We start from the raw sequence: 17,958 nt of genomic DNA, 5'->3' as shown, positions 1-17,958 counted from the left end.
AAATAAAAATTTTAAAAATAAATAAAATAAGAATGAACCCCCCAAAAAACAATGCCATCTATCTTTTTTCTACCAGAGCCATCAAGCTAGTTGAAAGAATCGAAATAAACATTATCAATATTTATTATTCTTTTTTATACTTTGATTTAAATTCGGCTAAAGATAAAAAGAATCACTGCCAAAAGCGCATAATATCTATTTTTGTAACTAAAATGTACCTCATTATTATTCTGTATACTGGCTATGTTCTGTAAACTACCCTTTACCAAATTGTTGCAGAACCAGAGATCAATCAAAAAAGAATCTGCCTATCAGAGCACATGAATATGTATTAAAGAAAAATTACACGTTCAGTGAAGAACGTATTAATGATTTTTTTTTTGGGGGGGGGGTAAAAACTTTAAACAACGCATAAAAAAATTGTGAATGTTCATTTTTGTCATGTTTTTACGAGTCGGACAAACATTTTGGGGAGGGGCGGGAGTTAAATTTCCTACACCCTCCCCCTGGATACGGCCTTATGCTCAGTTAAAATTCCAGTTCACGTAAAATGAAATAAAATTTGATTTAAATTTTGTTTCGCACTTTTGTGGCTATACTGGACAACCCTGTCATAATTAGTCTCAAACTTCACTGGCATTAGAGTTAAACGACGAGCAATTTGTATCCGTTCACTTTCTTCTATCAACTTGTTTGAAATTGGAATAACATAATTGCGGCACTGTCTCGAATTTTACGCTGATGCTATAGTTTTGTCGATTTCGCCCCCTGAATACTATACATAATTCTTTCAACTAGCCTATGTTCTGCATAGTAGTCTCGACTATTGTATAACCAAAAAGATAAAAAGAACAAGAAAAAATTTGTCTCATTTCATAAAATTTGAAAACTTAAAAAAACCTCAGAATGAGCTAAAATTTAAGCTTTTATAAATTAAAATTAATTTCAGCTTGTAATACATTTTTCTGGATACTGAATCACACAAAACGATTTCCAGGATTATCAAAAAGAAAAATCTCTGGCAAAAATTTCAAGCGGACCTTGGGCCGTAGGGAGGCTTCCGGAGAAATGGTCTGGGATGGTACTGGCTGAAAATTACTGCAACCGACAGATAAAGATCATCTTCGGAAGTAATTCCAAAATCTAATGGTGCCGGACAGGACAGTTCTTTGTCACCCAACCAAGTACCTGCTCTGACAGTTTTGACAGAGTTCTTTGACATTGTCCCGCCGAAAATGAAGTAAGTCAGTTGCCTAGATCATTGAATGTTTCTTTTGACTACAGATCCCTTTCTATTATACTAAAAAGAGAACTGCTAGGGCATATAAAAACTTTATCCTAATTGTCCTATCTTTTAATTAAAAAAAAAAAAAAAAAAAAAAAAAAAAAAAAAAAAAAAAAAAAAAAAAACGATAGACTGTCCATAATTTTAAATTATATCGCCCGTTTTTTTTTCTTTGTCTTTTATCCTATTCTTCTAGATGGACACATTAGAAAAAACAGATGGAAATACTTGCCCTTTGAGCAAGCTTTAAAAAAAAGTAATGATAAAATAAAATAAAACGTAATTCTTTTATTAACTATCAAATTTTTCGTGTATTTAGCGAGTACTGTAGTGTTCATTTTTCAAAAGTACTATGGTACTGATTGTCAATGTTGCGCATCATTAGCACATGTGTTTTTAATTTCCCATTACCCCCATATTAAAGCACTAGATTCTTTTTCACTGAAATCAGAAAATTAATAAAAAGTTTTATATCATAGCATTTCAGTTATTTCTTGTCTTATAAGTAGCCTCGTATAAGATGAAACGGAATTAGGGAACCAGCTTTCCCTTAGTTTTGACATTGCCCCCCCCTTCCCTCAGTGGCTATAGTCTCCTATCGAAATCTTTAACACGAGTACAACAGAAATAAAAAATATGGTACAGATTAATGCAATATAGATCAATTATTTTTTTTTTTTGAATTTACACAAGATTACTTGAATTTTTTTTGAATTTACACTAAATATGTTAGAAAAAAAATGTATATAAGGCCAAAATTCTAACATGAAAAATTTTAGAACTAGTGTATTTATATACGTTTCCCTTAGATTCAGAATTTTCACCTCCCCCCCCCCATCAGTAACAAGAATCCCTTAACGAAATAAAAGAAAATATAAAACAGATAGAGATGAATCTTCGGGTCTTTAACACGAGTGCAACAGGAATAAGAAATATAGTATAATAAAATATAGACAAAAAATACATATATAATTATAAATGAGAAAGATAAAGAATAGATATTGACCACACGGATAATCATGGTAGAATATACGGTATTGGAAAGAATCCCGGAACACTACGTTACCACACTTAGCGTAAATGGCGTACCTGCATGTCTTTCTTTTTTTTTACACAGGCTATTAGATCCATAAACATGAAATATATCACAAAAGAAATAAAAACACTTCAAGGGCAGAATCCTAACATATGAAATTGAGAAACAGAGTAATTATGTAAATTGTACAAAATTAAAACTTTTTATTAAAAATTAAAACTAAAGCAAATTCTATAGCATAAAAAGTAGATATGACCCTTTTTATGAAGAAAATTACATAAGATCCGTGAAATGAGCTTGAACCATTTTTATAGTGGTAACAACCTAAATAAAGTGAAAACCGTTCCAATAGTAATCAAAATTCTAGAAAAATAATTTTCATAACTATGTATTAACAAAATAGAACACCCTTTTTACTATAATTCCAAAGATGTAAAACTTACTTGTTTAAAAATTATTAGCAAAGGAAACTTCCATGGTGTTTGATAGGAGAAAATACTCGGGATTAGGAAAGTTAAAGATCATATCTAAGGACTTTAAATCCAAGCCAATAAAAATACAGAATTCAAATTTTCCTGAGAAGCAAAATACAAAATGGGATTTACAATATAAATCATAATCGTAATTACGATTTGCCATTTGGGACGTGAATGTGATTACGTGTATTACGTGAATGTGCTTAATGTGTATTAAACCGGCCGAACATCTAGAGCAATTTAAAAAAAGATTAAAGAAGTATTTATTGGGAGGGGAGGAACCATAATATATACGGTCTTTGTTTACTTTAATTTATTTAAATATATAATTTTTTTTTACGAGAGAAATTGATTTTTATATTTATTTTATTTGTTATTATTCTGAACTCAGAGCTTTGTTTCTTCTTGAAGGCTTAAACGATCGTATTTTGGATTGTTTTTTGTTTAATAAAGTCTAATTCAGTTCAATTTTCCGAGAAGGAAGGTAACGGGTATATATATATTTTTTTTCTAAAGCGATTATAAAGCCTCCAAGTTTCAAAAGGCAATAAAAATATTTTCTAGAAGATTATGCAATGCTCCATAATTAAACATCAGCTACTGGAAGACAGGAAGGAGCTAATTGGACCTTTTTGTCTCGGGCATATTGCTTGAAGCCTCAAATATGAAATTTTTAGACTAATGGTGAGATATAAGTCAGAGGAATATGTACTGATAACTTACCTCCTAAAATCTCTCCGTTTGGAAGAATAAATTTAGTCCAGGCATACAAAATGAATACTGAAGGGGTGATAGTTCCCCTCTTATTGCAGAAACATGTTTAAAGTGAAATAAAGGATCACACTCCCATTTGCTTACCTACACAAAGGCGGAAGGGACAAAGGGCACCCTCAAGAATTATTTGACCTCCCATCCTTTTAGAATGCAGACATCATAATCTTAATTAATAGTTTCGCAATTCTCCTCCCCCCACTCTTTAAAAATTTTAAATAAGGAAACACCTTTTCGGGTTACTTTTAAATTCAAAGCGCCGCCATTCACAACTTAAACTTTAGGGTAATAAGCAAGGAGTAGAGAGGGGCGACGTGTTTTCTTCTGTTTAATATTACCCTGAATATGCTATTAAGAACAAGCATAAAAATAAATTATATACACGATACATAGAATAATTTTTCTATATTTGAGGCTTTAAAGAAGATATTCACTTAATCCAAATCGTCACTTGAAAGAGCCTTGGTACTTACATCAGGGTCACAAGCAGGACAAAACCAATTTTCTATAGGGACAGTCTCCAATGGCGGATTCATGCAGTCCATATGATAGCCTCTATCGCAGCCATCGCAAAGAAGCATACGGTCCTCACGATCTGGTCTGCCACATATCTAAAAAAAAAAATTCTTTTAAAAGTTTTATATTTTTCGGCTTTTTTTTTGTCAGAAAACAGAGTAATATCACAAGAGTGGAGACTTAAAAATGTTTTATTGTAGACAAATGCAAAACAATGTATTTAGCGTAGAATACGACGTGTGCTCCTTTCCTAGTTCTAATAAAATATAAAATAACGAAGAAAGGAAGAAAACGAGGACAATAGACAGCCAGTGAAAAAATTGAAAAATTATGCAAATATTTCGGTCAAGACTTCCACTTGACCGTCCTCGGTGCAGAATAAAATTGATAAAAAATACAAAAAATCAAGTCTTAAAACAAAACTAAAATAGGACGACCCTTTCTAAGTAACAACGGTGTAACGGTAAAAGTTTTTTTTTATCATGATTAGCCAATGTGGTCTCGGAAAATATTTCCTAGTTCTATAGATAAGGAGAAAATTAAAAAATTCATAGAATTGAATACCTTCTATCAAATCCACCAAAAAAAAGGCTATGATCCTCATGATGTAGTCCCCCATTTATTTAAAACAAAACAAATACTGTTTTTGCAGAAATATATCTACGTTCATACCTTCTATATAGTTTATTTAGCTTCCCTAAGGTTTTACTCCTACTACTTACAACCAAGGACGTATCCAGTACTTTTGTTCGGGGGGGAGGGGGTATACAGAAAACTTTACGAAGCACATCAAAAACTTGTTTATATGCATTTTGTCATATTTTTACGAGTCGGAAAAACATTTGGGGGAAGGGAGGGGGAAAATCAAACCCAACAGCCCCCCCCCCTTGGAAACGGCCCTGATTTAAACTCATAGTGAAAAGCCATCACGTCCAAAATGGCTTTGTTTGTCATTTGCCAGGCCTATTAAAAATCACTTTGTTATAATCCTGGCGCTGGACCTTGTAGTTGAACTACTACCGATTTTCGAAATTTGTGGCGTATTGTGTCCATAAGGCGAACAAGATGGCGGGTGGTGGTGTAGAGCGTACGTTTCCGAATTGTTAATGTTCGACATTTGAAATTATTTTCACTTTTCAATCACTCAGCTAAATAGCTTTTTATATATTTTGAAGAAAACGGGAGTAAGTGTAATGAGGCAAAAACCATTAAAATCTAGGTCGATAACTTTCTTTTTCGTGGGAGTGATAGCACTTAATTTCTACAATTTGAGGATTTCCGAAAGACGTAATTTCAGTAAAAATTAAGGACAAAGGTTATGAAATATTATCCGCAAAGGCCTAAAGAACGGACAAGTTAGCAACAGACCTGTGCAAGAGATTGTTGTTAAAATTTGTCTCCATGCTAAAAGAGCTAAATAAGGGGAAGTTGAGATGCGTTAAATAACAAAGGACGTCTAGACAGACGGAAGAGAGGCTCTATGTCATACAGGGAGTCTTGTACATTGACGGGAGTTTCTGTGCTATACAGAAAGGCTCTGTGCAATGGAGGGAAAGACTTGGGGGTTGCTTGGTCATACAAAACCAAGACGGCAAAGAATCGGGTTAAGAGAGGCTTCGTTTGTTTTTTACATTTTATTTTCCCTTAATCTCTTCAGTGTAAAATGAAGAAACTGAAATTTCTTAAACCATCAAAATTTGTACAGTACCTCCACACCAAAATGACATTCTTGCTCCTAAAGCTATCATGGAGGATTATTTTTAAGAAGGGTATGGCCATTGTCTAATGCTTTAGGCAGATAAATATTTCACGTATATCTTATCTATTATAGCGCCTATGTTAAGTTCTTCATCTAAGTAGAACGTGTTTCTCCGACTAACCCCAACAAAATATCATAAAATATGATGAAAATATTTTTATTTAGAAACAAATTTGACCTATATATTCACAGATTAGGGGGTAGGGGTAGAGTAGAGCGGGTCTCTATGCAAAAATTTATTAGCTACAATTATTCTGCAACTTATGAAGTAAGAAATGTTTTCTGACTTCACACTGTCCAAAATACTTTACTCCCACCCCTCCCCCTAATCTGGAAAATATAGCGAGAGCTACATATATTCTATCTATTCCGTCACTTCTCTTTGTCTTTCCTCACGCTATGCTGAAAGACATTAGCGAAAGAAACCGGTTTACAATGCGTCAATGCATGAACAACTTGAGCTGCACAGGGTATATCATACAAGTACCTTCAATGACATCAAGTTTGTATTAAAAGTATAGAAACTTCCTCTACAAATATAATATTAACATTCACTGGTATTTATTTAGGTGACTAACATGCTGGGTCATACCTCAAAGTCTATTCTTTTAGAAAGTACAAAAAAGTTTGGGTTCCCTTCCCTCAAACGAAAATCCTTTTTAAGGATTTTATCACAATTTTTGAGGAGTATTACATTTGAACCAAATATCCTACTAGGTACCATATCTGGTATTCGTTCTTTAATATTCACAACTAATTATTTCTATGTAATTCATCTATTTTGCAACTTTTGTTTGAAATTGGGAGGTAAAAGCACAAAAAAAAATTATATTCTTATTTTCTCCTTAATAAAGCTTTTTAATTCCGACCTTGCATAAGAAGTACCGATGGGGAGAGAGGGCGAGCACAATCTTCCCCTGGATTCTAAGAATTATCCTTTTTAGTATTTGCATTGAAGAAAAAAAAAAATCTTTCAAAAAAACCGAAGCCAGGCTTTGAGGCCTCATAGGGTAGATTTTAAGGTCAAATTTTTGTGCCTGTTCGTTTTTGATTAACGAAACCAATGAGAACATTTAAACTATAAAATCGATTGATTTATAGCCCCATTTTTCAATTCGAGAAAAAAATTTCAAATGATTCGGCAAAAAAAAAATTGAAAACTGCAAAGTTTCCAGTGCGAATTTTTACAATCCTATTTTCATCCTATTTTTTTACAATCCTAAAAAGGGTATAAGGGATTAATGCCAGGTTTGCCTCTCACTCAATTGGATTATCTGTCTTGGCTATTTCTACAACTGGCCATGCCTTGATGCCCACAACTATTCCATTTTAATTCAAATCACATGATTTAATTCACTCACCTCACATGATGTTTCATCCAATTGATCTAGCAATTCATTTAATTCTTGAATTGTGTTTGAAACGGGTATTGTTTTGATTATTTTATCTGATCCTTTGCCTTCTCTAATATATATTTTTTCAAACACCTTTCTGTCCATGGGACATGATGTCACATTCTAAAAGAAAAGATAATTATTAAAAACAGAAATGACTGCAGAAGAAAACAAACGTTGAGACCATACCCTACTTTCACACCTATACCTCACCGGCAAAATTTAAAAATACTAGAAAACGAATTTCAACCCCTCCCCCCACAACTAAAACAACAATAACCGCGGGCTATAGTAACTGAAAAAAAGAACAACATATTTTCCGAATTATTAAAATAAGTAATGGGTCTGTAAAAGAAAAATAGGTTGAGAGCATAAAAACACGAGTGTACCTCCCTAAAAAGAATAAAACAAAAAAATAGAAAAAAAGGTGGCCTAAAAACCCACCTTGCACCCTCCCCCCTTGAGGCGAATAGCAGCTCCTAGTACCTGAAATTTAAAAACACATTTCCCATATTATTAAGATTAAACATGGATTTTACCTTCTGTGAAAATAGTGACAAAAATTACCCCCCCCACCCAAGCGATTAACACCCCATAATAACTGAAATCAGAAATAACCAGTTACCAAAAAATTCAAAGAAATATTTTCATTTAAAACTAAAACGAGAGTGATATTCATAATCCAGATTCAACAGGACAAGAACCTGCAATTACAATATTTTCCATGAGAATACTGAAAAAAAAAACTGGAACACCGAAGACAAATCAAAATAAGAAAATAATTTTATACAAAATATTAGCATATACTTGTTACTACCACAACACATGAACACATGTGTTACTAAGCTCATCATTGGAATCACCACAGTCATACAAATTACAGTTGACAAATTGACAATTGTCAATTGAATTTGTCAATTGACAAATTCTTTCAATTGAAAGTGACCAAAATACCTAGAGATTGTTTGTTTCACTGTCAAATAAAAATATTCCCCATTGAAATGTTATTTAATAACAATAATAATAGCAGTTTATTTTTACCCTTTTTACAAAACATTATAAATGCAAATAGAGGAAAATAAAGGAAAAAAGAAAAAAAACAAAAACACAAAAAAATCTAACATAAGAAGTAAAAAACAACAAAGAATGAGTTTACATATCAATCAAACAAAACTACAACTAGGAAGTTAACAAACAAGACACCTCCAATGAATACCAATATAATTTAAACACAGATACAATCCAAAGCAAAATCCACGATACACTCTCTACGCTTTTGGAATCTTAATAAAAGTTCTTCTATTTTCACAGTAATACCAAAAACTATTTCTTAGTGAAGCATTACTGAGCCATAGGGGAAGGCCAACAAAAAACTTGCAATATCTGGAGAACTGTCTACTGTTTAAAAGGTGTTCAGTCTTGCTAAGAAACTTCCAAACCGACTCAATAAAAAACATATGGAGTGCAAACGAAGCACTGTAGAGCCTTACCAGGTAAGTCGTATCAATATGCCCTTTTATTTGGTAAGCATACATATGTTTTACGAGATTTTTCCTTGATAGCTTGAATTATAAGAGTTCGGGTATGCTTTACAGACGTACAAAAAGGTAGTCCCAGTAAGTCGTGGAAAGGCAGTAGTCTTTGAAAATATCTGAATAGTTATTAACCAAAGAACTGGAGGTTAACAGTTTCCCATCTTGATAAACAGAGGAACATCACCTGTTCGCAAGTGTAGCATTATTCCTTTCTTTTCTTCTTCTTCTCTTCTATCAAGTTTCTCTTACTTTTTTTTATCGAGTGCTACTGAAAATTGTCAAGATGCTTAAACCCTTGTTCAAAAACAAATTCCTAAATCTACATATCTTTTATAAATTTGTCTTGAAATGCCGAAAACGCTTACATCACCTTGGATAAATTGGAAAGTGGCCTGGAACACTGTCTTTCAGATTTTCAGCCTATTCGCCCGTTCCTAAGGATTATTCTGAGCCACCTTTTCTATAATGGTATGTCAAAGGCTACCATATCCTGACGCTCCCAAAACTCACTTGAAACTAACTTAAAATTATCCAGAATAAGATCAATAGAGAAGATTGTACCATAAGAAAGCAATATATGCTACTTTCTGAGCTATCTTTGTTTTATTTGACATTGATGGTTCCAAATATTATACCTGCTCACAACTTCTTGAGGCGAAATAATGAGCCTACACAGAAAAATGTACTCATGGTGAAATCGCGCAAACACTTGGCATTCCTCCAAAGGATTCGAACTAGGACAATGTGACCACCTGCTACAAAGGCAAACTTTCCTATCGCTTGATTAGCTGTCTCCTCAAAACACATCCACTCACTTTCTTCTGAGGAAATCTCTTTGGGCCATTGTTTGATAAGGTGACAAGATAAATATGTAGACACACACCTGGTTTTAATTACCTAAAGGAGGAATTACCAAGAAAATAGCACGTGGAGAACTGCTTTGTTTTATGCTTCAGACATATCTACAGCAGCCACCCATTGGGGATTATTCCATTAGAGCCATCTTTAAATTCCTTCAAGCAAAAGAATAAAAGAGGCACAAAGCCTAGTCATGAAGTTTATAGTGGAAAAAGTAGAATAAGATATTCCAAACAAAATTCTTTGATAGTCAACAAAATCCAGGAAATGAATCTTTTTCAAACCAAAATTTTACATTATCCATTATTAGAAGACTTCAAGACAAAATCAGAGTTCATGAATACAATAAATGTGAAAAAAAATCTCAATTACTACTTTTTTTCTAGAAGCCAAAGTAATCTTTTTCACATTAAAAAAAAGGTCATACCCTGTAAGAGCATGATGTCTTTCATATCCCTTTGCATGGATTTTCCTGTAGACTAGTTTCCCTTAATAAAGTGTCTTATCTCCTGATTCGAGTATATTTACATAATTTCAAGTTAATAAGATCAAAGAAATTAGTCCAGAAAGTAGAAACTAAAATTATAGACGAAGTGATAGATTCATAATCAAAAAATAGTAGAACCAAAATTATGCTTACAAAAGGAACAGAGGCAGTTTTAGGGGAGGAACAGAGTGGGCACTTTCTCTGGGCACAGAAAGTTTAGGGGTGCAAAATGTCAAATAAATATAAAGGTGCACTTAATAAACAAGGTAGGCGCAGCAAATAAATGAAAATAATTAATAAATTATTAAATAAAATAAAAATAATTAAATAACAATAATTAAATTAATTAATGACAATCAAATTGTCAATTAATAACTTGGAAATAGTCTCATTAATATATGAAAATTTCGTTAAAATTTGGCCTGACAGTTTTGTGGGGGACAGGGGAGGAGGAGCTAATCAAAATTTTGCCCCAGGCACAAGAGATGCCAAAATCACCACTGACAAGGAAGAGGGGGAGCAGCATTGGAGCTGCTCATATAATTCTCTCCTAAATAAAAAAAAAACAAGTAATTACAATTACACGGTAAAAGAAATATTTGGCCCCCTCCCCCTCCTCCTATATTTACCCATGAAAAGAGAATTGGTAACAAAAGGCAAAATAAAGTTTGTTAAAGGTAAAGTTTAATAAACAAAACAAAAAAATATACATTAAATAAGTAAATTGACTAAATAATACAGTTAACTAAATAATAAAAATAAAGAAGTTTAATTATTTAATTTACTCAATATGGGAGTATTAACACAAAACCAATAGGCGTTTATAATTTTAAACTTCTCATTCTATAAGAGCCTGAAATTACAACAATCATTCCTTTTACAAATGGAAGACATTCCAGAAAAAAAAATGTTTTTCCTAGCTAATCACATAAAAATCCATTTAATTATCATGTAAGAAAACTAGTTGTGTACACCTAGGATTTGTAATATTCATGAGAATATCCAAATAAATGTGTATTTTATCCAGAAAATGGATATTTTGATGCTTTTTTTATACCCTTTTTGGCACAAAATCTGATTCATCTGTCCAAGCTGAAAGTCTAATACTTGGAAAAAGTACATTATGTAAAAATATATTATAAGCGTTTAACAATCTTGCATTTCTCCCTAAATTATTCAAGAAAAATTATGATATGGTGCATCTATTGGACAGGGGAGAGTTTCCTATTTTAGCAATGCTCATATGAGTGTGGGTCTGGGCTCTCAAAGATTTCAAGATGTTAATGGTTTTGCCCATCATATCTTTTATTTATCACTTTATGTCTTTCATTGTTTTCAAATAAGCCATCTGACTCGTTTAGTTTTCACAATGATTATTTTTTAATTTTCCATTCCCTATCCTCAAAGAGAGTTATTTTCTGTGTTTAGCTATCCCTTCTATCCCTATGTTTCAGCATTTTAGTTCAACAATAAGACTGCAGAAAGAAACCTGGTTTTAAGAGCTAAAGATTTTTGATAAGAATCAATTTCACCTTTGACCACTCTAGGATACATTCCAAACAGAATGTGTGGTCACATGAATCTGGTGTTGCAATCTCTTGACTTTGGAGTCTTAACAAACATATTGGACATCGTTCAGAAGTTCCATCACTATCCTCTGATCCACTATCAACGTGTTTTTTGGGAGTTTCTTCATCTTCATCTGTTGATGAATCTAGAAGAAAAATAATTAAAGTAACAAGGATGCTTGCACATGGAAAAAGAAAAAGTAGTACAAGGTTGAATTCCTGCTCAACATTCAAGATCCTGTCTGCATATAGATCCTACTAGCACAAAAGAGGTGTGTTAAGGAAGGAGTTAAGTCTTGAGCTTTAAATTAGTGGTAGCAATATACAGAAGGTTTATGTTGTGCTCTTCTAAACCCCTTTCTGAAGTTAATGTTATTTATTTTTTGTGGATTTGCTTGGTTATCCCTCCTGCATATCATGCAGCAGCATTTGGAGGGGATATGTTACTAAGAGGAAAAGAAGAATTTCTGTGAAGGTTTATTCATGTGATGTGCAATTTTAGGCCCAAACTGTTTATATAAATTAATGTGTTTTCAGAAAACTCTCCAAGAAGGATGACAAGAACAAACCTTGAGGAGTTACATTCCTTTCCTGTGTATAACTGTCATATGAATATTTATACATAATAGGAGCAGATGTTTACTAGCAGTTAAAACCTAAAATCTGCATGATTACACATGCATGTTTAGAATTGTATCCCAGTAGTTTAAATATGCATTTTCCATGTGTATTACATTCTTCACTCAAGTGAATTATGCAAACAATGTACAACAATCCCAAAATTATAAGGCATATGTGCACACAGGGGGAAGGAATCTTCCCCCAAGACAGGTCCAACAGACCTCTCCCTCTACCAGAAAATGGATAGCCTAAGTATACACAACATGTAGGCCCACTCTAATTAATTTTCTCTCTAAGGGTCCAACATCTATGCAATTATAACAAAGTGTAAAATATTCAACATTTACAGTACTTTTTTTTCAGTTCTATCTAATTGATTTCTCAGATTTTAAACATTTTGCCAGCAAGCAAATCAAAGCAGTAAAATGCATAATTAAAGAAACAAATGAAATAATAGCAAAGATGGGTATATTATTTTGAACAAAGCAGTGGACAAAGAAAAGCAACAAACTTAAATTAATTAAAGAAATAACAATATTTCAACATCAAGTCCAGAAGTCTTCATCAACAAAAAAATGAACTAAGCAACATTAAACAACATATATAAAGAAAAGGAACACAAAAACATTAAACAAAACTCACGTCTTGATAACTTCCAATATCACCATACAAATGGCATAACATAATGACAAGTTAGGTTGTCTCTGGTACAGTTTGGATTTGATAATGAATTACAGTAAAACTTTGCAAATATAAATGTTTTAGTTAATGTATTTTTTCTTTGTCTCATATTTTTTTCATTTTCATTACCAAACTCCAAATATACAAGAGACAACCAAACTTATGAGTTTGTCATGTGTATTTGTATTGTGATATTGGAAGTTATTAAAAGCTTTCAAAGTCCAACTTTACTAGCTATAACCCAATTCTCTTGGAATATCAGTTATCCTTATTCTAGGCATATATGCAGGGATTGGTTAATGGGGCAGGAGGTTGATTTGAACATTTTAGATGGGTATTTAAGAGGGTTCTAAGACACATGGTGATGTGTTCATATTCTACCTTGGCCTATTTTTTTCAATACCAAAAAGGTCCTTCCCCAGAACTAGCTTTAGGATGAACATAAACAAACTTTTAGTGATTAACCGATTCTAAAGAGAACATGTTCAAACAGTAAAATTAGTGCCATTGGACTCCTTACTTTGTTACCTTAAATTGCACATCCTGAAACATAAAATGATGTTGAGCCTCCTGCAGAAAGCTTGCTAGTTCTGCTTTGAAAGTATGATTTGACATCCCACTTGAGCCTCTATTCAGCATTGACCCAGTCTTGAACAACTCCTTTATTGAAGACTTCTAGGGTTTGAGACTGGATGGCAGCTTCAGATAAGCTGTACTACAGTGGGATGGAACAGACTAAGAAGTGTTGGCACTTTAATCTGGTGCAATGGGGGACCTCCAGTTGTTTCCATATCTGTCTTTGAATCATGGTTATTTTTGGTAAATATATAACATGAATCCATTACTGACATAGGAACAAGGTGAACATACTACTCAATACCTTTTTTATTTTATTTTCAAAAGTAATAAACATTCCACTTGTAAATGCCCCCCCCCCCTCATGCTCTAATATACAGTCCTAAGATAGGTTTGTAAAGACAAAAAAAAACTTATAATATTTGTTGAGAAAACAGTGGGATAATAAATCTTTCTATTTAAGCTTTATCTTCTAGTAATACATACAAATGGAATTTCTAATAGGTGAAAAAGAGGAGGTTTTGGGAACAGAGTGAAATGAACAATGTAGAGGGCCATCAAGGCCAACCTCAGAACACCAACTGATATTTTGGAATTAGCCTCTATTGGTAGGTGGACTATGTGTAATCCAGAACATTACCAAAATCAGGTTGAACAAATATTATATGATCAACAAATGGATTTTACCTGTTTTCATTCAGTGACTCCCCCTAATCAGTGGCATATCAAGCAATCATAAACCCTTGTCACAGTCAAGACAAACTACTATTATCAGATAATTGCAAGGCAATAGATAAATGAATTAAAGAAAAGCAGACAGAACAAATGCAAAATGAACATAATCCAATCAAGGAGCATATAAAGCTGCCAGTGCAAAAACAATTTGGAATTCTAAGTGATGAAACACATTATGAGAGTGACAATGAGAGCTATATGGGTGAAGCAGTGCCCTCTGGGGAGGCAAAGGGTATTGCCTGAAGATACCCACATTGTTTTATCAGCACCACAGATGAGATGTCATTTTTGTCAAGAAAATGGACCAAAATAATATGGCTAACTCCATTCTTACTCCCTCCCTTGCTACCATGACAAGAGGCCACTCAATGAAGCTGCAACAGGAGCACTCCAGATGTAGAGAGAGGATGAACTTTTTCTCAGTATGGGCTGTCCCAACTTGGAACAGTCTTTCCAATAAGACTGTCACTGGTGAATCAATTCTTTCAAAAATGCAGTCAATTTGGAGTGGAGTAATGGGGAATTGAAGTACCAGTGGGATGCCACACCCAAGCACATCTACTAATTGTGCCACCTCATCATTTCAACAGTAAGATATTTTACCAGGAGGATGCAGTCCACTTTATCTTGCTGTAAATGTGATGTAAGGTAATTTAAGGTAAATCAGAATTTTACCTTGAATCTAAATATGACAAAAGTTTCCATTGAAAATTCAATTTTTAGCCTTTTACTGACCATCAAAGATGATAGCATTAAAATAATGTATTTATAGCCTAATAAAACAGTAAGTTAGAGACCAATGTTTTAGAAATTGAGATCCATGTTTTAAGGCTTTTTTATACCCTATATTTTGGTCATTTTCAAGAGCTCAAAAAGTGTTTAATTTGAATAATGTTTAAATCAAATAAAACATCAAGTGATAAGTTCATTTTATTGGTAAGTCAATAATATGAATTGGACAAAATTTACCAAAACCAGTTTACCCACAAATTGAATGAACAGTGACAAAATGAAGAATATTTAAGTCTCACTTGACATGGAGTAGAGCAATAAGGAATGGAGGCTGGAATGGGACACCTTGGAGTCCCAGACCAGAGCATAAACCCTAGTCAATCAAACCAACTTAATATTCAAGACAATTCTAAGTCAATCCACATGGCAATTTTTGAAGAAATGCTGAGCAATGCTACAGGATGGAAAATCCTTCAATTGCTCAAAGTTGCAACTTAAGGTAAATAGCCTACATGGGAAATATTTCATACAGGCTATATATTTGGGAAGCTTAATGTTAGAAAAGATAGGTTAATTAAAATTAAATTTCCATGGAAACAAATATCAGTAAAAATTCTAGTTGAGTGACTTCTTGCTATCTCAGAAAGGGGTTAGGTTAGGAAAATGAAACTTTCAGGGATGGGTTTATAGGCTAAGGTATATCCTGGGAAGGTATTTTAAAGTACCCACCTCTACTTCTTCTTCCTCTAGAGAGCCCTGAAATTTGTCTACATTACAGGCCTAAACCTATTAAAATTTTTACAAAACAACATTTTACCTTAATTTTCAGTTACCAGTTGCTTTTTCTCTGTCTTTAGTTCTGAAAATGCAATTCCTGTTATTTGAGTAGAATTCTGAGCCATATTAATGGTTTTTTTCAAAATTTAGGAAATGTATTTGCATAGGCCTATCTTTAAAACTTTATAAATTGGGATTGAGCAAAGTTGTGAATTGGGATTGCAAAGTTCTGAAAATAATTTTGTTGTATGGTCAATGTTGGTATTACTGGAACAATTGTTTGGGTCATGCAACTATTGTTAATAGATGCATTTTGACTTTTTGAACATCTTTTCTCTCTTGCAAAACTACCACAAACTCACCATTATGGAGTTATTCCAGCCCAAATATTCTTGTATTTATACATATAGAATTACAATCGTTTCTGTTTTTGTTGATTGGATATTTGAAATTGCAAATCTGTAATAGTTTAGAAACAAATTTGGGCTATATATTTGCACATTAGGGGGATTGAGGTAAAGCATAGCATATATTAAATATGTAAAACTAACCATTGTTGTATTAATATATGCTATGCTTTACCTTCCCCCTAATGTGCAAATATATAATAACTCCATAACAGTGAGTTTGCATTAGTTTTGCAAGAAAGAAAAGATGTTCAAAAAATCAAAATGTATCTATTAACAATAGTTTCATGACCCCAAACAATTGTTCCAGTAATACCAACATTGACCTTGTTGTACTTCATTCAAGCAGAAAATCTATTTTGCAAGGTTTCACTTTTGTAACACACATATTTTTGAAGGTCATCAAAGGTCAGGGCTCTCTAGAGGGAGAAGGAGTGGAGGTATGTACTTCAAAATACCTTCCCATGACATATCATAGCCTGTAGAACAATCCCTGAAAGTGTCATTTTCCTAACCTAACCCTTTCTGACATAGAAAGAAGTCAATCAACTAGAACATTACCCAAATCAATTTGGATCCAGGGTGAAATTCTGATAATACACCTAAGAATGTTTTTCTTACCTAGGCTATTTCAATACCCTATCAATCAAGATATTTGACCTATTTTCTAATTTTTGCCCTGTAGACTTGAAATTTAAGGAATCTCAAAAAGCTCCAGGTCCAAATTTAAGTTTGAAAGCTTAGATCCATTCCAGAAAGTTTCAATTGCCTAGCCTATGCCATAGACTTTCACAAGCTCACTGAATTCACCCAAAATAAGATTTACCCTCAGAATCTGATCCAGAAAGCTCGTGATCTTCAGGTAAATCTTCCTTATCTGAAGGCATTCTTTCCATTTCTTTTAGGCTATTTTGTTTTCTAGCTAGTAAGAGCCATTCTTCCTTTCACGTCCAAAATAGCGGCGATAATTTAGAACTGGTTTTTAATGCCATCTATAAATATTTTTGAACACTTTATAGGGTAACAGACTAACAGTAGTTTATATTATAGTCAAAGCCGTTGGATTAGTTAAACATGAGAGGAAACGGTTTTCAATCGATAAGAGTAATTTTTTAAAGGATTTTAATGGAAGGGAATCGGATTTTGTATGTTAAAATTCAGTTAGTTGGGCCTCTTCCCAAGATAATATTACAAGGGCACCGGCAGAAAATTTTGCAGAAGAGAGGGGGCAGACGCAAAAATAGCAGTGCGGTCGGGTGACAGGGAATATGTTTCAGGGTATTTTTTGCGAAGAAATAAGTTTATTTTTAAATACTCTTAGGAAAAACCCTCAAATAAAAAGAGCGATTAAATTGCTTGCAAAATGAAACAAAATATAGAAAATTTTAAATGACAAGGATTCGTGGCAAAGGGATCAAAATGTTTAATCAATAATATATTGAATCTTAAATAAAAATCAAAATCAAACCAAAATTACAGAAATATTTATTGCTTCCGTAGATCATAAGAGGTGTGGACTTGTCAGTCCGCCGTTCCCTGCGTCTTAGAATAGCTCACAGAAAGAGTAGTTATTCAAACATCATCCTGCCTACATAGATAACAGGTCTTGATTTTCTAACGGCTATTTAAAATGTAACTCTTTCATAAAAGGACAAATTTCCCCCTCAAACTTAAATCCCTTATATATTTATACATTAAAAAAAATAGAATAGCGAAACAAAACAAAAATTGAACTTACTATCCA

The 17,958-nt window shown here is 33.1% G+C and overlaps 1 protein-coding gene across 1 annotated transcript in view; it reads right to left on the bottom strand.

Moving 5' to 3' along the window:
- LOC136040536 (PHD and RING finger domain-containing protein 1-like) overlaps positions 1-17,165 on the bottom strand; it is a 75,326-nt gene extending 58,161 nt beyond the window's left edge. Inside the window, exons 1-4 of the mRNA XM_065724721.1 lie at positions 17,041-17,165; positions 11,650-11,831; positions 7,205-7,360; positions 4,042-4,179 (exon numbers count right to left, since the gene is read on the bottom strand). Coding sequence (XP_065580793.1) covers positions 4,042-4,179; positions 7,205-7,360; positions 11,650-11,831; positions 17,041-17,110 — 546 coding nt within the window. The 5' untranslated portion in view covers positions 17,111-17,165. The remainder of the gene's footprint in view (positions 1-4,041; positions 4,180-7,204; positions 7,361-11,649; positions 11,832-17,040) is intronic.
- Between the last annotated feature and the right edge of the window lie 793 nt (positions 17,166-17,958).

Source organism: Artemia franciscana, chromosome 21 (assembly GCF_032884065.1).
Source record: "Artemia franciscana chromosome 21, ASM3288406v1, whole genome shotgun sequence".
Classification (NCBI taxonomy): Eukaryota; Metazoa; Arthropoda; class Branchiopoda; order Anostraca; family Artemiidae; genus Artemia; species Artemia franciscana.
The sequence above is the reverse complement of the archived record's forward strand: the minus strand, read 5'-3'. Positions and strand labels throughout refer to the sequence as shown.